Raw genomic sequence first — 24,893 nt, 5'->3', positions numbered from 1 at the left:
TGAATTTAAGTCAATGGTGATCTCGTGTATTTAAGGTTGATCTCTAACTAATGAATGAAATACCCTAGACCTTGTTTTGGATCAGTCTTCTGGATGAACAATCTGGGAAAGAAGAGTCTGCTGTCTTTCTAATGCCTATGAAATCATACTAGGGCAGAGACAGACAATGCTACCTTTCTCAGGTGTAAGAAGGCAGTGATAGAGGCAGAGACCAAAAAAACCCAAAACCCCAAAAAAACTAAAACCAAAAAACAGAGAACTAGCAAGAGAGTTCTTGCTTTTTTGATGGCAGAGAGCTGGGAAGCTTGGGGGAGAGTTCAAACTCTCCCTACCACTCACCTATATTCTGTACATGTAAGGGCTGGGAGGAGGTTGGCCAGGCCTGTAAGCCAAAGACCAGGGTGCTAGAGCTGGAAAGCTCCATCTCTTAATGCAGGTGGGTCTTTCTATTCTCAGCAGGAAGGCAAAGAGGGAAATGAGACTGCAACCTTGCACTGGAGTCCCCCCTCCCCAGTTTGGAAGAACCTGTCTCACACGCCTTTGTCACTGCTGACTGTTCTTTTGCCAATTCTCGTCCCCCTTGGCCAGTCCTTTGGGTATATGAATGGTCACTTCATCCATTATGTCCTCCAATAGCCAGGTTCTACCATTTTCATCACTGAAAAACAAATTTGCTTGTAGCCTATTTGAGCCAGTTCCTCCAGTTGCTAAAATCAGGTATCTTAATCAATAATGATGTTATTAAGATGAGAAAAAGTATATTTTAATCCTGTATGAAAAACTTTAAAAGGAGAACTCCCTAGATTTTTAAGACTAAAACATCTTTAAAGGTCTCAGTGTCCAACCTTCTTGTTTTAAAGACACGGAACCTGAAACCCAAAGAAGTGTAAAGCCTTGGTCAAGGTTACACAGCCTAGAAGCCATTGCTTCCTAATAACAAAAAGATAATTTTTTTTTTCAAATTGATTGGATAGTAGCCACATAATGGTTTTGACTTCAAAAATTGAAATTGATAAATGAACCTTTCACGTTAGCACTCAGAAAGGTCCTGAAAGAACCTCTCTGTCCATATCAATATGCCAATAAATTTTATTATTAACATTTTCACATATAGAGAGACCTTACGGTTATGTATATAGATATGCTTTAAAGCAAATGGGAATACTTTTCATTTGGAAAATAAATTCTCTTTTGAATAAATGTCAGATTTTTATTTTTATTTTCTTAAAGATTTATGTGTTTGAGCGAGAAATCGAGAACAGGGAGATGGGCAGGGGAGAGAGACTCTCAAGCTGACTCCATGTGGAACACAGAGCCCACCGCGGGGCTCAATCCCACGACCCTGAGATCAGGACCTGCGCTGAGATCAAGAGTCGGCCGCTTAACCGACTGAGCCACCCTTAAATGTCTGATTTGTAAATAAATAATGTAAAAGAATAAACATAAATAACTTTAAATATTAGATATCCATATTTGAATTTTCTTCTTCAAAAAAGTCATTGGGCTTTCATATCACTTCATTTTTATGAAAGTTACTCAGCTGTAAACAATTTCCATTTTCTCATTCTAAAGAACAGTGACGAAAGGACTTCTAAGAGCTAATTGAATAAATAATGGCTGTTCAAAAATAATTTAATTATCACATTTCACTGAGTAGCAAATTTTATTTAAGTTTTTTTTGTTTGCTTGTTTGCCACATCAAATGTTCACGCCTGTGTTCTTTATATAGAATGTGCAATTTGAAAGTCCAAAGCCATTGGCCATTTTGACAAACTTAATTAGTCACTTAAATTGGTAATTGCTAGAATAATTATATAAAGAAAAGCTCATTGTGCCATCATAAATGGTGTCATCTTTTTAAACAGACCACCCTCCAGATCCTATTGTTAAACTCTGTGCCATTTTGGTCTTTAGCTTAAAGAGCTGCCAAGCTTCCCCAATTCCATGTCAGGAGAGGTGGTATGTTGAAATTGAATTAGAAAAACTGACTATTTTCACATTTAGCAGCACAATTAAAGGAACTTTGCCTAATTTGGGTCCATTAATTCTTCTAGTCTCAGAGGCGTTTCTACTTCAATCCAATTGCAAAATATTAACATTTTCAAAAGCAAGTATTTTTCTGTATTGCCACTAACTCAGTCACATTCATTAAATTTTATTATTTCTACATCATTTAATGTAGGTTAACATGTCGCGTCCAGCAAACACAAGCATTTCTTTCCAGCTGACTGATATTGCAGTAAAAGATAAGAGCAAACAAATCTCACTTCAGTGGAAAAAACTCTTCTCATTTGTAAACATGAGCATCAAAATCAAGACTACAGAAGACAATGTAGCAGATGTAATGCTGCAACCCAATTATTCCATGCTTATCGTGCCAGAAATGGATTTCTATAGAGAAGAATCAAATGATGCCCCTTTCAGAGTTGAAGGAAGCTTTGTTTGCAAAGCTTAACCCACTGCATGCTGGTCATTCCTAGGGAAACGACTGAGCGCAGATACAGTGTCCAAAGCAGGAGTCTCTCCTGGTGTCCTGCATTGCTGAGATGTCATGGATAAGGCATGGCTGAGCAGAGCAGAAGTAGCCACAGGTCTTCTCTTGTTAAGAAGCTCCTTTTCAAAACCTCTTCCTGTGGCAAGTTCTCTGGGGTTTCCTTTTCTATCCTTGCTCTCTCTCGCTTGGATGCTGACTGCATGGGTAATGGGGCTTGCCTGCCCACCCGCCTTTGGCAACTGGTCTGCAGGACAGAGCAGCTGTGGAGAACATTGTCTCTGCAACTGAGCTACCTGCCTGTGACTCCAAGATCCATCCATGACTAGTCATTTGATCTGGGGCAAGCCCGACCTTAACGCATCTCCCACCACGTCTCTAGAATAAGAATAAAAATCATTTATTGTGTACTTGTCATCAGGATTAACAGAGATTGTATGAGTCAAGTCCCTGGCACATAGGATACGCCCACTCTCTTTCTGAGTACACTGTGAAGAAGATGACTCAAGGAACATCATTAGCAGACACCGACAAACTGGCCATTTGCAAGTCATAATTCCATTACAATCACTCACTGGTGCACAACCAGCCCACTCTCCTGATGCTGCTTTTAGCACCTCATTTGCAGTGAAAAGGGAGACTCCCCCCGACTTTCATATAGTAAATAAAGTATAAAAGTAGTGAAACAGACACCTTTCCTTTTCTCAATGGCATATATATTTGAAAAGAGGAAGTTTGGGAAAGAGAAACTAGAAATTAAATAAGTAAAAAGATCTACTTCAGGTAGTGGTTGGAGCCATGAGGAAAATAAATGGAACATGTGTTCCGGGAATGGAACACAGAAGGTTGCAGTGGAGGGAAGGCTGAGGAACACCAGCTTCCACTTGGTGACCCAGGAAGATCCTCTGAGAAGGTGACATCTGAAAACCCAACAGAGGAGAAGGAGAAGCCATCAGAACTCAAGGGCTAAGGAATGGCCAACAGAAGGACTTAATTGCGTCATCTTCTAATTTCACAGATGAGAAAACGGGAGATTGCAAAAGGAGGCATGACCCGGTAAAGGGCCAGGGTTGGAATTCTGCTCTCCAGACTCACACGCTCTGAGGTTCCCTGCACCAACTCCCAAACTGGCCAGATTGCTCAAATTGTTCATGAACAGTGGAAGAGAGGAAAGAGTATCCCAAAACAGGCTGAAAGACAGCCGGTCAAAGGGATCCTGGACCATGTCACAACATGTGGGGAAATCTAGACCTTAACTCCAGAGAATTCCATCCTGAGAACATTCTTACGAGAAAGAGAGACATCATGTTTCTCTGAGACTCAGTGACTAGAAGAGAAAAAGAGAGAGAGAGAGAGAGAGAGAAACCTTTCATGATTTTGATTCTAGCTATCAGATTTCCTGGTATAACCAATTATTTTCAAATCACTAACAGTTTCAATGATAGTAACATAAATCTTATAAAGCAACAACGAAAAGTCATTATTGAGTGTCCTTCATGAGTGTTAGTGTTCCTGCTTTAAAATTCTCTGGTAAGCAGGGTAACACCAGCTGCACCCTGGAGCTGGTCTTTAGGGCTGTAACCCGGGTCAGGACTTTTTCAGATTCAGATTGTGCCTATTTTATATACATTATGGAATTTTTTGCTTAGCCTGGAAGCACAAGATTACACTACAGTTAAGATGTGACATGAAGGAGAAACTATAACGGAAACTACCAAGGCAATTTCCAAAGTCACTCAGCAAGGAACCAATCCATTTTCATACATTTCTAGGTGAACTAAACTTTATTTTTGCCTCAGGCAACTCTTTCAAAGAGTCATGGAAGAAACTCTCTTGTATTGGACCCTCACCCAATTGCCTGACTGACCATATACTGCAAAATTATGGTTATAGTTGTAGCTTAATTTTTGTGTTTCTCAAATGGTAGTATGCATATAAATTACCAGAGGATCTTGTTAAAATACATGTTCTCTTCCAGTAGATTTGCCATGGGGACTGGGATTCTGCATTTTTAACAAGCTTTCAGGGATTCCAAAGCAGCTGGCCCATGGACATTCTAGGTGGTGGGAATCTATATTGTCCTGAATGAAAATCATAGGAAACAATGTCTTGTCTCTTGAGTCTCAGTGTAAGTTAAAGCTGAACATGTACAGAGCAAATTATTTTCTTTTACATTGAAGACCTCTTAATCTCATGGCTGATCGTATTTTCCTTTTCAACTTGGCCACTAGGAAACAGTCTTAGCAAGACTGTAGGAAGGAGTTAATGGCTATGAGTTGTATTCACTAACACTTCTCCATTAACCTACTCTTGACAATGTTTAACTTTCCTAACACTGCTTTTTTGTTGTTGCTATTATTGCTATTTACCTTTACTCACTACATTTTTCATTGTTGCCTTATATGCATCTTTGTAAGACACTTCAAATCACTCCTTTGAATAAAAAAGTGCATGAAAAAAGAATCACAACACAACCTAGATAAATGAAAATACATGCTCAAGGACACATGAGGCACTGGAAAATTTCAGGCACTGGCTGGAGTGGGGCGAAGTGATTGAGATGGAGACGCAGGCTGTTCTAGACAGAGGTAGACTTGAGAAGAAATAACCCCATCCTCTTTCACAATGTGCTTATGGCTTTGCCAGATTGATAGCATAAGGATGGCGGAACAAGTTTACATTTGAGGGACTTAACAACTGAACTCTGGTTACTGTAAGAGGGTTTAAAATTATTATGTTTTTTAAAAGATTTTATTTATTTATTTGACAGAGGGAGGCACAGTGAGAGAGACAACACAAGCAGGGGGAGTGAGACAGGGAGAAGAAGCTTCCTGCGGAGCAGGCAGTCCAATGTAGGGCTGATCCCTGGACCCTGTGATCATGCCCTAAGCTGAAGGCAGACGGTTAATGACTGAGCCACCCAAGCGCCCCAGGGTTTAACATTATTATGGGTCTTGGAACAGCTTTGGCTTTGGCTTCTAACCCCACAGGAAAGCTGGAGTGGGCAGTGATAGATATACTGAATTATCAGCGGGAAGGACAGAGCTCCTCTTTCTTAGGTAGAGCTCACAATTAGAGTGCAACATCAAGCAAATTCAACTCCTCATGCTTTCCAGTTTAGAGATGCAGCTGGAAGCCGCTACAGAACTGGAAGGTAATGCTCTGCTAGTTACTATTCAGGGTGCAAGAGAGGTTCCTTAACCTAAAGTGAAGTCTTTAACCCTATGAATCTCAATGGCTTCCTCTGTAATTTGTAACAATAATAACGTCCTCAGGATGGCTCTGAGAATTACATACTGAACTGCATGCCAGGCACTTCGTGGGTTCTCCTTCAGTGGGTTATCCTAACACATGCATTTGCCAATCTCTTTCTTGGTGAGGCTTCAGGGAAAATTGTGAAGGAGAAGACAGCCACAAACCACACACACATTACTTTGTTTTTGGACCCATCTAGAAGTTGTCTGGATCCCCTGTTGCTACCGTTTATCTTCAAAGTCCCTTCTGCAATGTGCTTGAGAAGTAAGAAAAAACAGTAGTTGGTACAATCAATAACATTCAACCTTGATGTTGTAAACTAAGCTTGTGTTGACTTCTTCACCATGCCGGGTACCTTCCTCATGAAGGAACACCATCAACATAAGCTGTGAGACTATGATTTCTGCTAAAGTGTAAACACCCTTGTTATGAAGACCCCTGTCAAAACCAAACCAAACCAAACCAAATCAAACCAGACTATGCTGTGGGCGCCGAACAAACAGGCCCTCACTCTGCATCCTGCTTGAACCCAAGCTGAGGACAGTGACCCAACTGTTCTATTTCCATTCAGTATCACTTTTTGCATGTATCACTCACTCTCATTCCTAGCATACTACTTTTTGGAAATTCTAGTATCTCCCACTCATGTGTTTGAAGCCCCTCCTACTCTTAACCATTTACATATCATAAAGTTCAGAGGAGAGGAAATTCTTCCTTCTGCTCCTGTAAACATGTTTACAGACATTAGTTCTCAACCAAAGATCTTGGGTCTCTCAGAGGTTCTGCTTCTTATTCAGAGCTTCCCAGAGTATCAAAAGTAGTATCACTGGAGGACAGCAGAAGTTACAAAATGTCAAAGGAAAGTGAGGTTATAGAATTTTTGTGATTACAGAAGTCAATAGTGTCCTTTCTCAACCACTTACCCTTTATGTTTTCTGCTTATGCCCATACTGGGTAAGTACAATCACTTCTGGGAGGACGTTTCCTCTTTAAAAGATGTTGATAAACAGAAATATCATGTGATTCATTAATTCCACTACTGGGTATTTAGCCAAAGAAAATGAAAACACAAATTCAAAGAGACAGAGACACCCCAATGTATAGTGAAGCATTATTTACAATATTCAAGATATGGAAGCAATCTAAGCAAAAATCCACAAACGAATGGATAAGGAAGATGTGGTGTGTGTGTGTGTGTGTGTGTGTGTGTGTGTGTAGTGGACTTTTATTCAGCCATAAAAAGAAGGAAGAAATCTTGCCATAGACCAGCAGGTGTTATGCTAAGTGAAATAAGTCAGAAAAAGACAAATATACCTTATGATTTCTTATATGTGGAATTTAAAAAACAAAACAAATGTGCAAACAAAAAGACAAAAGCCACTTAAATACAAAGAACAAACTGGTGGTTGCCAGAGGAGTGGTTGTGGTTGGGTTGTTGTATGGATGACATAGATGAAGGGGAATAAGAGGCACAAACTTCCAGTTATAAAGGAAATAAGTTACAGAAGTGAAAAGTACAGTATGGGGAATATAGCCATGGTGTTGTAATTATGTATGGTGACAGATGGTAACTACACTTGTCATTGGAAAGCACTGAGTAATGTGTGGAACTGTAGAATTACTGTATTGCATACCTGAAATGACTATAACACTGTGTGTCAATTTTACTTCAATAATAAATAAAAATAAATAAAAGAAGCTAATAAAGTGAGTTACAATGCAACAATGACTCACAGAGGAATTTTTGTGTAACAACAGAGTAAATGTCATAAATGCATTCAAAACCACATATAAATAAAGTGGTTCCCATCTGGGAAATATATAAGAGGCTTCAGGCAAAAATTGACCAGATGATTATTTATTCCTCAGAGTCTTCCATTTCTCTGACTCACACCATCACGTTCCATAAATAAAGATCTATATCTCTCAAAGTGACAGTCCTAATGTGGTGTTAACAGAAAAGTCATCTCTACTTTCCTTAAAAGTATTTTTCTTTTAAAATGCTATTGAATATAAATGCAGAAAAGTGTGCAAATCTTAGATTGATAGCATGAATTATAGAAAATGCTCTAAAATAATTCAAACAAAAATAAAAAAGCACCTCATACATTCTAAAAGAATAGTTTCCTGTAAAGAATTTCTAATTAGTGGCATTATAACTTTGAGGCCAACATCGTATGTATATTCAACCAAAGTAATAAAACACTGAACAAAACTCCCCCACTGACATGGAAGAAATGTTTCCAATCATTTTTCAACTGAGATTCTGCTCTCAAAAGGCTTGCTTTGTGAGCATGAATGGGGTGTCTGGAAATTACTTAAACTCTACTCGATCTTAAGATGGGCATTGAAATGAATTGTGATTCATTTGTTTTCCATGGAAAAATTTTAGAATAACTAAGGAGCAAATATTTCTCTTATTAAAATATATGGCTTTTGTTCATAACTGTTATGTATTATTATCATTTTTTTTCCTTTTTAAGAACTTCATTAAAATGCGATGACATATAAAAATTGTATACATTTAAGGAATACAATTTGATGTTTTGATACATGTTTACATTGTGAAAAGATCAGCAGGATGAAGTTAAATAAATTAGCCATCATCTCTACATGGTTACCACTGTGTGTGTGTGTGTGTGTGTGCGTGTTGAAAAGATACTACTAAAAATCTATCCTCTTAGCAACTTTCAAGTATTTAACCCAGTATTGTTAACTAAGCTGCACAATGGATCTCCAGAAATCCTTCATCTTGTGTAAGTGAAACTTTGTAGTCTTTGACCATCATCTCTTCCTCCTCTCACTTCCCTACCTCCTGCCCCCTGTAACCCCCATTCTCCTTTTTCCTTCTATCAGATTTACTATTTTAGATTCCACATATAATTAAGTTCATGCACTATTCGTCTTCCTGTGTCTGACTTGTTCACTCAGCACAACATCCTCTAGGTTCATCCACAGTGTCTCAAATGGTGGGATTTCTTTCTTTTTTAAGGTTGGGATATAGAGCACATTTTCTTTATCCAGTTATGCCTCTACAGACATTACAGAATGTTTCTGTATCGTGGCTATTGTGAAAATGTTGCAGTGAACATGGGAATGCAGATATCCCCTCCTCTTAAGAGGGGTTTAAATAAAGTTGGCCCTGGTGAGGTATCTTGTCTGCACATGAGTCTGCCATACTGCCGTGGGTTAAAACTGAAATCAAGTTTGCTCCGGTTTATAGCTCTACTTACTTCAGTAACTGCCCTCAAAATTGGCCCCCTAGTCAATTGCTGTCACCCAGCATCTCTTTGCCCTGTGTTCTCCATAAATCACACACATTTTGAAGCCTCCCTGTCCCTTGTACATGTGTGTAAGAGTGTGTATATACCCACATATCCCATTCTCAGAGTCTGCAACTCATAACTACCTTGTTAATCTGACAACCTTGTCTATTCTTATTGGATAGAGCAGAGTTTCAACCCTACGACAATCTCTCTGTAACATTCTGGAGGATTTTGGCCCCCCAAACAGGGTTTATAGAAAGGGCATCATGTGAATCTAGCATCATGTAAACTAGAAGGTTCTATGGAACCTTCTCTCAAATGTTCTTCAATATATGACAGCTTGCTCCACTATACACAATTCTACCTGACTGTATTGAAGTGGGCTATCCATAATCTTCTTTCCCTATCCTATTAATATTCTCCCTTGACAACCAGGATTTGAGGACTTGAAGCAACAAACATAAAGGATCTTAAGGGATTGGATCACATAAGCTAGGATTAGTCTCCACACATAGTCCAATTAGAAGGTTTTAGGTTCAAAAGAGATGCTCTGCCCCCACAGAATCCTACTGAGTGTGGGTGCCAACTCAGAGAACTCATCACCTTCCTGTTTCCCTTAAAGAGTTCCCTGATAGAATGAAATTCAAAGCACGTGTCTTCTTGCTGCCAAAATCGCTGCCCAAACTGCCTGACTAGATGTGTAAGATCCAGTGAAATGTCTTGGCAAAAGCTAATTCAGGAGTGTTGGCCAAGGTGCTGAAGTGAGGGGAGGGAGGAGGGACACCTTTGCCAGTGAGTTACCCCCTCCCAGACTCTTTTTAATACATTGAGCTTATTCATTTTGACAAGATACCCTAGGATCTCAAGCCTGACATAAATTCAAAGAAAGTAATGGGCTCCTAACTAGAATCCAAATTCTTTATAGAAATTCTTGCACAGAACTCAGGAGAATCCCCTTAAAAACAAAACAAAAATAAAAAACAACATTTAGAGCTGTTTATTCCAAATGCATGCTACTTATATCTCTGCACCTCTCCAACAGATCAGTCCAGAGATTCAATAAAACAAATCGACTGCACAATGAAGTTCCTGTACAGTAAATGGCAGAGAACAACAAATCCACAAACCCGACTGATCATTCCAAAGTAAAATTTATTTTCTATGTATATTTGAAGATTTTCTTATGATCTCTTTTGCTCAAATTGAACCTCCCACCCCCCTCCACAATGTCCTTTCTGACAGTTTATCCTTCCTGCCCTGAAATAGTGCATGCTGATATCCAACCACGGGCAACCCTTGGCACAGGGTTGGTGAACAGTTGAAATCACCTCTGGGTAACTGCGGAGTGCAGCCAGTGGTAAGTAAAAGAGAAGGCACCCTGGCCACCAACCCTGGCTACACTCCCATCACCCCCGCCCTTTTGGGCATCTGATGCCTAATCCCTCTGCCAGGCAATTAGCTTCCGTTCTGTTCAACTTTCCGACCTCTGGCTTTAGAGAAAAGTCCTGGCTGTGGGAACTGGCTCTGGGCAGCTCTTGGCTCCCTCTTCATGGGTGACTGGCAAGAGTAACACTTTCTTTGACACCCTTAAAAGAAGCCGTTTAATTCCTAATGATATTTCCTGGCAATAAGGAAAATGAAACCCACAGCGTGGGATTCCGGTCCAGCAGAGGCAGGCCAAGAGTGAGGCTGTTGAGCCCACGTCTGACTGGAGCGCTCTTCCCACTCTCTCCCCATTCCCACCAGAGTTGATTTTTTTTTTTTTTTCCTCCTGACACTTACACCCGGGAGTATGACACCTACTGGAACTTATGAGCATCTGGAAACACAGGGATAGGATTTGGGCATCAGACAGAATGGCTGGCTGCTACCCCAGGGATTTCCCGCGGAAATCACCCAGAACTTAGAAGGCGTTATAAAGAGGAAGTAACCAATAAAGCGATCTCGGCGGGAGAACCCCGCGAACATCTTAGCAAAAACCAGAAACCACTGGATACTGAATGACCCACGTCTCCTCCAAACAGTTCCCCGCTCCCTTTCTGGAGGAGCACAGAGTGGTTTGTAGTTTTTTTACCGCGTGGACGGAGGGTGGTGCGAAGGACATTTATTTCCGCGATAGCGTTAACGCGGGGCTCCCAGCTTCAGCCGGAGCGAGGACCTCAGGTCACATCCTCTCCTCGGGGCGCACCAGTCGCCAGGGGTGAGGGAGAGCGCAGACCTGAGGACCGCCGGCTCCGCTCGCGCGGATCCCCCACCCTTCGGGTCGCTCGCACCCCACAACCTAGTGCCGATGTGACTCTCGAGGCATTCCTGCCACCTCCCCAGCCCCCGAACCCACACACATCGACTCCCACGCTCTGCGCTTCTGAGTGTCCCCGGTCCCCCCGCGCGCCCCTGGACAGGAAGCGTCGGCGGCGCTGCCTCGCGGAGGGGACGCGGGAAGGGGCGGGAGGGACGCGCATGGGCGCTCCGGGAGGCCGGGCTCGGGGCCCGGGGCACCCCGGGAGCGCGGGAAGGCGCGGAGAACGCGCCACACTCACCCGCTGCTGCTGCCGGCTGCTGACGGCCACCGCGGCGGCGGACGCGGCGCTGTGCCGGAGCTCGGCCGCCTGCCCGGGTCTCAGCAGGCTCCGGGTGAACCTGCGGGTCCGCTCGCCGGCCATTGCCTGCCGCGCCGCTCGCGCGGGGGCCTGGAGCGCGCGTCCCGCCGGCCTTCCCCGCGCCAACCTTCTCTACCCACCCGCCGTTCAGGAAGCGGAACTCGGAGCCTCTCCCCCCCTCTTCCTCGCTCTACTCGCAAGAGGCGGGTTTTTCTCTCGCGCACCCCCACTCCCCCACCCCCTTCCCTCCACCGAAGCTTCGCGACGACTTTGCAAACTCTGCGCTCCCAACTCGGCGAGCGGCCCCGGCTTGGCTGCGGCGGCGTCTCGGCAGCGGGGGCTGCAGGGCGCGCGTGGGGCGGCTCCAGCAGGCCGGCCCGGGCTGTCCCTGTCGCCCCAGGGACGGCGGCCGCGGGGGAGGGCTCGGGGCGGCAGCCTCGGGGCTCCGGGCGGGGCCTACCCACGCCTCTCGCCCCCATTTGGAGGCTCCTCGCACGTTTGGGTCTCTGGCCGCTTTTGCCGGTTTACCGCCCTACCTTCCTAGGCAGGCGGATGGGCGCGGGCTCAGCTGAGTTGGTCTTTCCATCCTTAGGAGGAGATCAGAGGCTAATTATGAGTCTGGTGCCTGGGATCTCTCCTGCATCGCCAGAGCCAGGCTTTATAAGTCTTCTTAAGCTTCCAAAGTCATAAATGCTTTCTACCGGTATTCATTCATTAAGCGCCCACCATGTACCAGTTCACATTGTTCTGGAAACCCGGGATAAGGAGGGGGAACTTACCAGGCCTTCCTTAAGGTTGTGTAGGACTGGTACATTTTTGGGGTTAGGGGTGGGAGGCAGCAGATTACCATGTTAAACAAATGAATTCAAATATGTGATCAAGGACATTTCGCATAATAAAAGCTAACGAATAGTAAACCAGGGTAAAGTGGTGTCAGAGACTTGGGGTGTGTATCTGATAGACTGTGGGGACTAGAACTGACTTGTGGGTTTACCAGGTAGGGGCAGTCAGATACGGGGATGACTTACACTTGTGTTGTTTTTCTGCTCCTGCTCTGACCACGCATCCCTTTGGTCTGCACTTTGTCTCCAGTCAGCTGATAAAAGTCTACTAAGAATTCTCCTGAGTCACACCCAGGGTCGTTTTGGGGGCTGGCTGGGGAGAAGAGCAGTTTGCCCCCCCCCCCCATAAGATACTAGTCTGAAGAGATCCAGGACAACCACTCCTAAGTATTCTAGGTTTTTCTTAACTGCTTTTTATAAATTTGTGACCCTGACATTTTTTTCCAAAGCCAATATGTAGTTTTATTTTATTTTTAATTTTTTAAAGATTTTATTTATTTATTTGACAGACAGAGATCACAAGAAGGCAGAGAAGCAGGCAGAGAGAGAGAGGGAAGCAGGCTCCCTGCCAAGCAGAGAGCCCGATGCGGGACTCGATCCCAGGACCCTGAGATCATGACCTGAGCAGAAGGCAGCGGCTTAACCCACTGAGCCACCCAGGCGCCTGCCAATATGTAGTTTTAACACAGTGTTGCCCTTGGGTATAAAAACTTCTTGAGCAGCTGATAAATGTGCTTGAGTCCTGAGGGTGGCTGAGGTGTTGAGGGGGAGGGATAGGGTGGGTGGGTGATGGACATTGGGAAGGGTATGTGCTATGGTGAGTGTTGTGAATTGTGTAAGACTGATGAATCACAGACCTGTACCCCTGAAGCAAATAATACATTATATGTTAATAAAAAATAAATTAATAAATTTAAAAAATGAAAAAACTATTCTTGAGTTGGCTTTCTGTTTTCTGGGATTCAGTTCATCAGAGGTACTGATTGGGCATCATTTCAGCACATTCTAGAAATCAAGATAGGCAGAGGCTTGGTCGGATTGGGGAAGAGCCATCTGAAATATTAGTTGGTTTTACAGTACCCTTCATAACAAATTACTAGTCTTACATTGTACGCTTTCACATTGCTAGGCAACATGGGAATGGGGTCACCCTTAAGGTTAAGCAAAGTAGGTGGTTGCCTGTGTGGTGACAAATGTAGATCTCTGTGGGAGTAACTCCTTAAACCAAGCCCTTCTCTGACAAGGGTGCTCAGTGTTGATCCCCTTAAATGCACCTTTTTTCTAGAGAGATAATGTGTCAAGTACTTTTAAATAAACTTGAACTTTCCAAGTAGAGATGTCTAGTCTTTGTCCCTGATTTCAGAGCACTGCCTGGCTCATGGTAGACAATAAATACTGGTTTAGGGATGACTTTCCCGAGTCCCTCGATGGGCTGGTGCCATCCCAGAGCTCAGAGTGCTTGAGGACTGGGAAGACAGAAGAAGGAGAGAAAGGTATGCTAGAAAGGAAGGCCCTAGTATCAAAAATACTCCAGAATGTGTCCTACATATAGCATCTTGCTGCACTGATCCAAAACATTGAGCAACATCCCACATGACCCATTCTTCAATCACAACCATATCAAGCACCAGAAAAATCACTCGTGCTTTATTACTACATATTTTACTTTCTCTAGCTTCAAGGGGTCACCGGGAGCATGGGTGTGAGACTTGATAAAGTTGAGGAACCAGGTCTATTTCCTCTGTCCATACCATGTATGATGTCCATTCCGTGGGTCACATTAGAAGGAAGGTAGCTGTAAGTGGCCTTTAAACTTGGGACATGTTGATAACAGTAATCACTGGGTCATTCTTCAGCCTGTGACAGTCATGTAGGTTTTAGTTATCCTAAAATGGAGAGCTGAATGTCTCCCCCTGGCCACAGCATGGACACACACATTCTTTGCTATAAAAACAGGACTTGCAGGTCTGCTCATTTGGAACTCTCTGACTCTGCTGGTCACTTATCTCTCACTTCCCTGGAGAGATTTGGCTAAGATGTTTTGTAAAGGCAAATATATGAAAACACCATGAAGACCCTAATGTAAACTATAGATTTGTGGTGATTTCGATGTGTTGTTGTAGGCTTCTCAGTTGTAACAAGCTTACTGGTCTGGTGGGAAATGTTGATAATGGGGAAGACTATGGATAAGAGGAGAGGAGAGAGTCAATGAAACAGAAGGAAAAGACAAATCACCTATTGGGAGGATGGGCAAAGGATGTGAACATACATTTCTGCAAAGTAAATACGCAAATGGTCAGTGCTCAACATCATTAGTCACCTGGCAGGTGGAAATCCAAATCATAGTGAGATGTCACACCAATGAAGATGGTCATAATGAAAAACATGGGGGAAAAAAGTGTTGGGAGATGAGGAGAAATTGGAATCCTCATACATCGGTGGTAGGAATGTAAAATAGTGCATCTGCTTGGGAAAACAGTTCGGCCGTTCCTCAAAATGTTAAACATGGAGTAACCATATGACCCAGTAATTTCACTCCCAGAGAAATGAAAATATCTATTCACACAAAGAGTTCTACAACAATGTTCACAGCAGCATTATTCCTGACAACAGAAAAGTAGAGACAATCCAGATATCATCCATCAACTGATGAAAGGATAAATAAAATGTGGTGTGCCCATCAATGAGATATTTGTTGACATTAAAAAAATGAAACATTGTTATGTGGTACAGCCTGGATGAACCTTGAAAACATTTTGCTGAGGGAAAGAAGTTAGCCACAAAAGACCACATATTTCAGATACCTTTTTTAATGAAACATCCAGAATAGGCAAATCTAGACACAGAAAAGTAGATTTCTGGTTGCCTAAGGCTACATTGGTTTGAAAAAAAAAAATGAGGAGTGATGGCTAATGGGTACAAAGTTTCTTTTGGGGGTGATGAAATGTTCCTAAGTTAATTGTGGTGAAGGGTGCACAAGTAACAGATTATAATTGTAATTTCTGGCAAAGGGAACTTGCTGGCTGGGAGACAGAACTGTGTACATATATTATAACATTATATACCCTGTATTATACTATACACACTGTGTGCTTATTAAATTTTGTATGACACTGTAATAATTTATTTACAAACAAACAGAATGATATCTTATAAAGAAATTAAACTAGGAGTGAGAAAAGGATCATAGTTACAGATTCAATAAAAATTCAAAACTAAAAAAAAAAAAAGTCCTGAAGTCTGTTAGGTTTCTTGGCTCATATTTCTGCTTGGACTTCATCTTCCCTACCTCAACTTTATTTCAGTCATCTCACTCGGCTGCATTCTGCTTTCTGTACCTGCACCATTTCATTTTAAGAGATACCAATACAGAAACATACCCATCCTGATTCCCATTTCTCAGAGAATAGTCAGTTAATGAAACAAGTGAATCTTCAGTGGTGTCTGATATCGAGAGTAGTGGTTACAAGCACTTGCTATGGACTCCAACCGTCTGGGTTCAAATCACAATTTTACTTCTTCTTTCAGCAAGTTACAGAAACTCTCTAAATCTCAGTTTCCCTATTTGGAAAAGCAGGGATAATGGTGGGTACCTGTGTGACATGGCTTATGGAGATGAGTTCAAATTTCTTAAAAAGTACCTAGCACAGAGACTACAGTGAATGGTTTTGTTACTAGAGTTGCAGAGCAGTTAGGAATTTTTAAATATTTCATGTAACAATTTGATATGTTTATTTAATACATTTAATCATACATGAATACATTTGATTCTCATAAGAACTTCTGCAATTGAGCAATGAATGCCATTGTACAGGCAAGATCATGGACATCCAGGCATTCTGAAAACAATGTGTTCACCCAAATCAATGACTCTGGAATTTCATGGACAATAATATAATCTGTATATTATAATATTCATTCATCCAATGTCATGTAAAAATGTTCAATATTAACATCCAATAATAACATAGTATGCTGCAGCTTGGAATACAGTTTCACAATATATTATTGAACTTGTGTTTTAATATATTGTTTTCTTTTTTAAGATTTACTTATTTGAGAGAGAGAGAGAGAGAGAGAATCCTCAAGCAGACTCCCAACTGAGCCTGCAGCCTGACATGAGTCTTGATTCCAGGACACTGAGATCATGAGATAAGCTAAAGTCAAGAGTTGGATGCTTAATCGACTGAATCATCCATGTGCCCCTGCATTTTAAGATATTCTAAAATGTGGTTGCTCAGCCTACTGATCTTGTGTCTTGTTGTGTGTAAATCTAGATGGATCACTAAGGAACCCAAAGTTCACAGAAGAGATATTTTAGGGACAGTGGCAGCAAATTTTGTTCCATGACTTCAAATTTAAGCTTTTATATTCTGTATTTTCTAGTATTTAGAAGTGTAGCCTGCAATCAAGTATTATCAAGTTCTCATTCTTCTCTTTATTTGGGTTGACATGACCAACCACTCAATCAGAAAGAAATATACCTGCTCAACAGACATTCATGGATTATTGACTATGGACAAGATCTCACCCGAAACTATGCAAGCCTAGAGCTAAAATGCATGGTCTATACCTCCAAACGGCTTAATTTGAAATAGAGAAACTGACTTATAAAATATTAGTTGGCAGTGGAGGGGGTAAGATTTTAGAGATGGAATCTATCAGATAGGACTTGTGCTTGCATTTTATGTTTTATATTCTTATGTCTCTAATATTGGACAAAGAATGGCCACATTAACATGGAATTTTCTTCTTCTTCCACCCACCCTCCCTCCTTTTTCTTCCTCCTTCCTCCCTTCCCTTCTTTCTTCCTCCTTTTCTTCCTTCCATCCTTCCTTCCCTTGATTCTTTAAAATGAACTTGTCCATAACTCTCACCTGTCATCCTCTCTATGACTTTGCCCAAGGCTGATTATACTGGTATTATGACTAAAGAAAGGAAATTTTCATAACTAAATAAGTATAAACTTATTTGTGGTATCATGATGTGAAAATTAAGTGATTAGTTTAGGAATCTGAAGACTTGGGTGTCAGTTCAAGTCTTGATACTCACTGTTTGTAGAAAAAACTATCTCTTGCATTAATTCCATGGCATTAAGCCTCCTTTCTAGAGTGATAGCAAGTCTAGTATATCCTGGGGGTCAGCCTGGACATCAGCTTATCTGGAGGCTTGGCTACTTCACGTTTGCTTAATTCACACAATTTACAAAGTACACCCATAATATTATTTGATTCTCAAATCATTCATCCTAAAGGGCAGATAATGTGCAGGTATTATTGCCTCCACTGTATAGAGAGAAAGTTGAGAGAGAATTTAATAACATGGAAATAAGAAGGAGGAGTATTTTGCTATTAGTAAAAGGGCAAAGATATAAGAATACAAATGTTCAAGTTAAAATGATTTTCTGATATGGTATCAAGCCTTCCTTCATGATTTCCCGTTGAGGGAAAAGTATATTTATCCTATTTGTTTATAATAGGAAAAGAAGTTCAAGGAAGCACCCTATACTGTAAGTACCCTACACTGTACTTACTCTAATTGGGGTGGGTAAATTAAATTAATTGAATTTGTCTATTAAAAGGATACAACTTATCTTATTCAGCAAGATAGAAGATACTTTGCTGTAAACACTTCTTTCTTCTTTAATATTAAGAAAAAATAAAACAATTCAATTTTTTTCCTTGGATACTATTTAATATGGTATAATTTTTTTTCACCTTACCAAGGGAATATTATAAAGCAACAAGAAAAATAGGATTTGAAAAGTGTGATATATGTGGAGATCCATTCGTCCTTGCCAGAGCCATTTGACAAAGCTGAGTGACTCCATGTTGTTTATGGGCGATGGCATCAAATTTGATATGGATTGGTTACTATGTTTACAAGATAGATCACTCCTTGGGAGAAAATTACACTGAAGGAAATGATTTGAATGTGAACGTGAAGCTCTCTGCCTGGCTATGTATTGTGCGCACATTCCACATGCAGTAGGACATTATAGCACTGTTAATCCACTGGAATCCTTGTCGGGGTGGGGGGGCCACATATGTCAAAGAGAGGCACACGGTTGTGAGAAAAGATCAGTTTCAACCAGAAACCAGTCTCTGAATTCTCCTTCCTGCTTTGGCTTTAATTTGTAGTCTAGCCTTAGGGAATTAATGTCCTGGGACATGTATTTCTCCATCTGCAAACATTATTCAGAGGCAGATTTTGACTTGATAAGAGGATGAAGAAAATGATTCTTACATGGACAATTAAACTCTGTACTTACTTTACTCTTCCAGGCATCTCAAGATATTAATAACACCAGGCATCCACTATTGTCACAAAATGCACCTTGATATATAACAAAATTATAATTATTTCTTTTATTTTTTAAAGAAAGCAACATAAAAACAAATCTGTTTTCTAACATTTCATTGAGAGTTTTCTATCTACATGCATGAGTGAGATTGGCTACTTTCTCTTACATGTTGTCGGGAAGGTTTGTTTGCTTCCTAAAGTGGATTGGTTCAATTCCTGTTCCTTTCCGTGGCCTTTAATAATTTAAATAACATTGGGATCATTTGTTCTCCAAAGGTTAAAATAGAATCCAGCTGTGGAATCATCTGGTCCTGGAGCATTTTTTAATTGGAGATCTGTAGTCACTTTCAAATCTCTTCTACTGTAATTGGCCTCCTCAAGATTTACGCATCTTCCTATAATTCTTCATAATTGATTTTTAATGGAGGGTATCACTCATTTTCCCATTTTTAGAAACATTTCCCTTAGGATTGTATGGAGAATCAATTTATTTATTTTCCCCTCATATGTGTTCTTTCTAATTTTATTATAAAAAGATTTTAAACATTCCTTAAAAGTATCAAAAAGAATACAATGAACTCCCATATAACACCTAGCTAAATTTAATCATTTTAAATCAAACAAGTCATGACCCTTCAATTCTAAATAATTCAGCATTTATCTCTTAGAAGTAAGGGGATTCTTTTACATAACTGCAATATTGTTTAATATACTGAACTTAATTAACAAAACTCTTTAAATAACTTTTATTACTCAATTCATTCAAATGTCTCCAACTATTTCCCCAAATACCTGTTATTGATAGCTGATTCATCAATCCAGAATTGAATCACTGAAGACACTGTTTTGGTTGTCATGTCTCTTAGACCTTTAATTCAAAGCCCTTCCCCTCCTCCCATTTGGTAGTGGATTTGGTTAAAGAGACCCAGGGTTCCACAGGTTTTGTTTTTTCTTACTGATGTTTAATTTGTTTTTTTTTATCTAAAGTTTTTTCTTATTCTTAATCAGGGATTTTTTTTTTTTTTTTACCCTTAATTGGGTTCTCAAGGGGGATGATCTGTTGTATTAGTCTTTTCAAGAAACTGGTTTTGGGTTTTATTAGTTTGCTTAAGTTTTATTGGTAGTTTTTTCCTTGATAGGGTGATATCCTCTTAGTACAGGAATCCTAGATATTAAAGAAGTAAAAAAAGTAGTATTTTAATACATAAAACTTAAGAGTTCACTATGGCAAAATATATAATAAAAGAATCCATTAGGCAATTTATATAATTGGGGAGAATTCTTTGTGAAATATGTGTGTCTATATAATCTGTTGTTTTTACTACTGTACCTTCTTAACATTACTCAGAAATCATGACATTAGTGAACAGAATGGTACACTAGATCTATACTTAACAAATCTCAAGTGATTATTTATTTTCCAAAAGAGATATTAAGGGTGTTTTTTTCTAATAGGCAACATCACAAGAAGCATATTAATACTCAAATCTATGCATATAGCTTTTCAAAGCATTAATTCCATACCCTGATTAACTGGGCAGAAGATTGTTGGAGAAAAATGTTTTTGGCAGACCTAATTGATAAAAACAAGTGGTTTTACTTTCAGGAAATTTTTCTTTTGAGAAAAACTATCTTTTGTAGTCCCAGCCCTTTCTCAGGCCTGTGGTTGCCGTGTGAGCTTGCTTTTGCACTAACCATTTCCTGTGCGTATGCTCTGTTCGCCTCTGCTCTTGCTGCTGTAAAAAGAAGTAAAATAAAAATATAATAGCATGGCACAGAGCTCCCTTTTTGAGGAAGGAAAGCAATACAAACTGCACGTGCGTTTCTGAAGCCCAAAGCAAAAATGGCAGACTGACTAGTGTTTTCAATAGACTAGTCTATTCAAATGAAAGTTAGTGGGCTTTTGTTCTTCCCAGAATGATCATTAGAATTTATTAATACTGAAAAAAAAAAAGAATTCATTAATATGAGACTAGAGTTGGATTTTTCATAGCTTTATCTTCTACCAATTTCTCATGTGTAGGCTTTAAAATGTGTTGCTGTTGTTAAGATAATAATGAATATTGTCCCCTTTCTCCTTACTTGTTTATTTGCTAGAGGGACAAAAAGAAGTAAAATCGCTGCTTTCATAGAAATGTTCAAAGCAATGGGAGAGTTATTAGACAACTGGTTTAAAATATCCTAATATGATCAAAGTACTTTTTGTGCATTTTTTAAGGGTGCAACTGGCATTATCATGTGGACAGAGCTCCAAGCTCACATTAACAAGAGGCCCTTCTAACCTGCCACGTAGCCTGTCTTCTGTTAAAGAAATGTTAGATGGGAACTATTTGAAAGCATATGAGGATGATTCTTAAAGCCCAATAAAATATTCCATAAAGGCACCAGGTTTTTACTACCCTTCTCTGCTTTCCTTGGTTCTAAGATTTCTCTGACCAATGTTGGTCAGTTTGAAGCAGACCTGGTTAGTATGTAAATCTCCTTAATAGGCTTTATTTCAGTTGTTGAATATGTATTCTCTTGTTGGATTCCCATTCAGCACAGGGGTGGAGCATCTGATGTACAGATGATAAGTCAACTGGTAATAGCTGCTGAGCTACTCTTGGGTGTAAGTGGATTGAATCATTTCAGAGACTACCAAAGCTGGAAACGGTCATCTAAGTCATGTTTGTTTGGCTATTTTGTTCTTGTTCTGCTGGTGTTGTTTACGGAAGGGGAAGCAGACCACCAGAAACTAAGGGTTGTACCTAAGATCAGATCGTTAGTGAAATCTACCTGGTGGCAAAGGTAAGAATGCTACCCACATATACTGCTAGTTCAATCTCTATTCCAGTGTATCATGTGGAAGCAAGACAAAAGGGAGAAAAGTCAGAGGCTCATGACGTTAAATTAAATACCGTTCTGATAAAGTGTTCTAGATTTATAAAGCCACTGGAGTCCTGGTCATACCTATAGGATCATGGGTATAGATCACCTAAAAGCATAAAATTGGACAAAAATCAAAATGGATGCTCTCATGCTTCAGCAAATCTTGATTTTAAACTATGTAACATTTTTCCTTTCTTCTGCCAAACTTTTCTCCTCCTTTCTTAGCTTTTTGTTTCAAGAACCTGGTACCCCTCTACAGACATGATAAAGGAGGCTGGTACCATATACACAATTCCTGTCAGAACTGGCTAGATCCTGTATTTGCCTAGAACACCCCACCCTCAGCCCCTCCCTCTGGGTGGCTTGCAGTCTTTGAAAGTCATGTCCTGCTGCAGCCTCTTTGGCCCAGCAAAGCAATAAAGATATTTTTTTCCTCTTTATCCCAAACTGTCTTCAAGTTATATTTTGGGTCTGAAGCACAGAGGTCAGTTTTCGACAGCAGTGGGACCAGAGAGAAACATCAATATTTAGAATTACCTTTCCCCCATTTTTTGCCTGGCCCTGCTCATATCTCAAGATTCAGTTCAGAAATCACATTAATAAGGAGCCCTTTCTCCCTTCGCAATCTGTTAGCTGTGCCTTCTGCAAGATCAAATAATATTCCTTGCATCCTGTAGTTTTCTGTTCACTAGTTCTTTCTCCATTAATAATTGGCATGGGTCTCTGAGTACCTTCAATGTGTCAAGCATCTTACCGGGAACTTTGTGAAAGCTGTGGTGAGTTCTTTAAAAACCCTCTGAATCAGTTATGAGTATTCCCATTTTTATAGCTGGGGACACTGACGTTCAGACAGGTTAAGTAGTTTGACCAAGGATGGACACCTACTAGGATAGGAAATCCCATTTATCAGGCTCCCAATCCTATGTCATTCCTACATGTTATACTGATTAAATTCAGGGTCAGAGGGCTGTGACCATGGATACTAGACTTACTTCATGATTCATTATATTTCTCTGTTGACCTCTGAGACTAAAAAGCTAAAACCTACATTTTCTAAAGAGATTTTATTTATTTATTTGTTTATTTATTTATTTATTTATTTGAGAGAGAGTGCACGAAGGGGCAGAGGGTTAAGGGAAAAGCAGATTTCCTGCTGAGCAGGGAGCCTGATGCAGGACTCTATCTCAGGACCCCTACAGGACCCTGAGATCACAATCTGAAGGCAGATGCTTAACTGACTGAGCCACCCAGTCATCCTTAAAATCTACATTTTAGAACTCCATTGATTTCAGGATCCTGGAGATGACACAAGGCATGCAGTTAGAAACACTAGTGTGAGATTTGGAGGCACTGGTAACATTGCTGGCCATTTTCCAGATGTTGTGGTGACCGGAAAGCAAGATGGTGGGAATGTGAATGTGTAGAGACAGTCAGAGAGGACAGAATCAAAGATCCAGAGCCAGTCACCAGCTTTGAGGTTTCAGTGGCAGTTGTGGTAACAGCCTCCAAAGCTTTCTGGCATCTGGATCACAATTTTGAGGTATACACATATCCTTCGACTTGATAGTCCAAGAGGGGCCTCTGAGCTCGGGTTTCCCTTCCCAATGCTTTTGTAAAACTACATTTTTAATGACATTTCTATTGGCTTCAAACACCTCAAGGGACATAATGGTATTTCCCGTATCTATTTTTACAACTATAGACTGAAAACACAACGACTGATTATTTATCATGATTCTGGGATTGGTTAGAATCTTTTGTCTTTGCATGATTGACTGGGAACACTCATGTGGCTGTGTTCAGCTAGGAGTTCTGTTGAACCTGGAGCATCTGAGACAGCCTCACATGTCTGCTGAGGCACTCTGGCACTTTGCCCTGTGGCTCCTCTCTCCACATGGGCTTTTATTACTAACCTGAGCAGGAAGAAAGAACTGTTATTAGTTACCTAAGCTAGAAATGATATAATTCTGTATTTAAGTAGGAGAAATATAAGTAGCAGAAAAGAGAAAAATCTGAAATCAACATCAAGGGGAGAAAGGATTCAGGTATGAGATAGACAAAATGTCTCATTTTCCCATTATAATTATGCAAAATGAATTTTATCATCCATGTATGCTACCAACATTTGTTTCAAATATATTATTTAAAGTAAACATTCTTGGTGCTTGCTGTAGAAAAGTTATGCCCTTGAGGAGAGAAATGATACTATACAGTGCATATAATAATCCACAGAGAGGAAGTCACCATCTCCACTAAGCCCTCAGGAAAGCAGTCTAGGAAAATCACCCTAAAGGAAGGTCTTGAAGACTTAGTAGGAATTTGAGAGGATGAATAGATTTGTTTGAAGAAAAGGGAATGCCATAAAATTTGGAGAAAGTGTCACAGCACAAACCTCTGCTTCCAATGGTGATGGGATGCATAATCGAGAGTGAGGATAACTGGAAAATCAAGTTGAACTATGTGATTGTGAGTGTGTGTGCTATTTTGTAATATACAGACACAAAGTTAATGAGGATGTAGTTTTGAACAACATAATTAACAGAAGGCCTACAAACTTGAAGTGATCAAAATATACATTCATTTTTATAGATTTTATAGATTAATTTATAGATTATTTTTTAAATTACTTTTTTAAAAGATTATTTACTTATTTAATTATAGCACAAGCGCCTGGGAAGGGCAGAGGGAGAGGGAGAGTGAATCTCAAGCAGAATCCATGCTGAGACTTGAACTGGCTTGATCTCACCACCCCGAGATCATGACCCTGAGATTAAGAGTCAGATGTTTAATGGATCAACTTCTTATTTTTTTTTTAATTTTATTTTTTTATTTGACACACAGAGAGAGAGCACAAGTAGGCAGAGAGGCAGGCAGCGGGAGAGAGGGAAGCAGGCTCCCCGCTGAGCAGAGAGCCCGATGCGGGACTCGATCCCAGGACCCTGAGATCATGACCTGAGCCGTAGGCAGAGGTTTAACCCACTGAGCCACCCAGGCGCCCCCGGATCAACTTATTTTTAAAGCAGTTTTACGTTCACAACAAAATTGAGCGAGAAGTATGGAGAGTTCCTGTATATCTTCTGTCCCCATCAACTCACAGCGTCCCCCACTGTGTCAGTATCCTGCACTACAATATACGTTTGTTATGGTCCATGAGCCTCCATTAGCACATAGTTATTACTCAAAGACCACAGTTACCATTAGGGTTCACACTTGGTGTTGTATGGGTTTTGACAAATATATAATGAGATGTATCCACAAGTATATGATC

At 40.5% G+C, this 24,893-nt stretch overlaps 1 protein-coding gene across 8 annotated transcripts in view; it reads right to left on the bottom strand.

The window, feature by feature from the left end:
• DOCK10 (dedicator of cytokinesis 10) overlaps positions 1 to 12,016 on the bottom strand; it is a 261,474-nt gene extending 249,458 nt beyond the window's left edge. For 3 of the 8 annotated variants that reach the window (XM_082690395.1, XM_082690386.1, XM_082690390.1), the window contains exon 1: positions 11,553 to 12,002. In XM_082690395.1, coding sequence (XP_082546521.1) covers positions 11,553 to 11,675 — 123 coding nt within the window. In that variant the 5' untranslated portion in view covers positions 11,676 to 12,002. Of the gene's footprint in view, positions 1 to 11,552 lie in introns of all 8 variants that reach the window. The other 5 variants (XM_082690400.1, XM_082690385.1, XM_082690391.1 and 2 more) reach the window with 2 other exon arrangements.
• Between the last annotated feature and the right edge of the window lie 12,877 nt (positions 12,017 to 24,893).

This window comes from Mustela nivalis, assembly GCF_964662115.1.
Source record: "Mustela nivalis genome assembly, chromosome: 11".
Classification (NCBI taxonomy): Eukaryota; Metazoa; Chordata; class Mammalia; order Carnivora; family Mustelidae; genus Mustela; species Mustela nivalis.
This window is presented reverse-complemented; position numbering and strand designations above follow the sequence as displayed.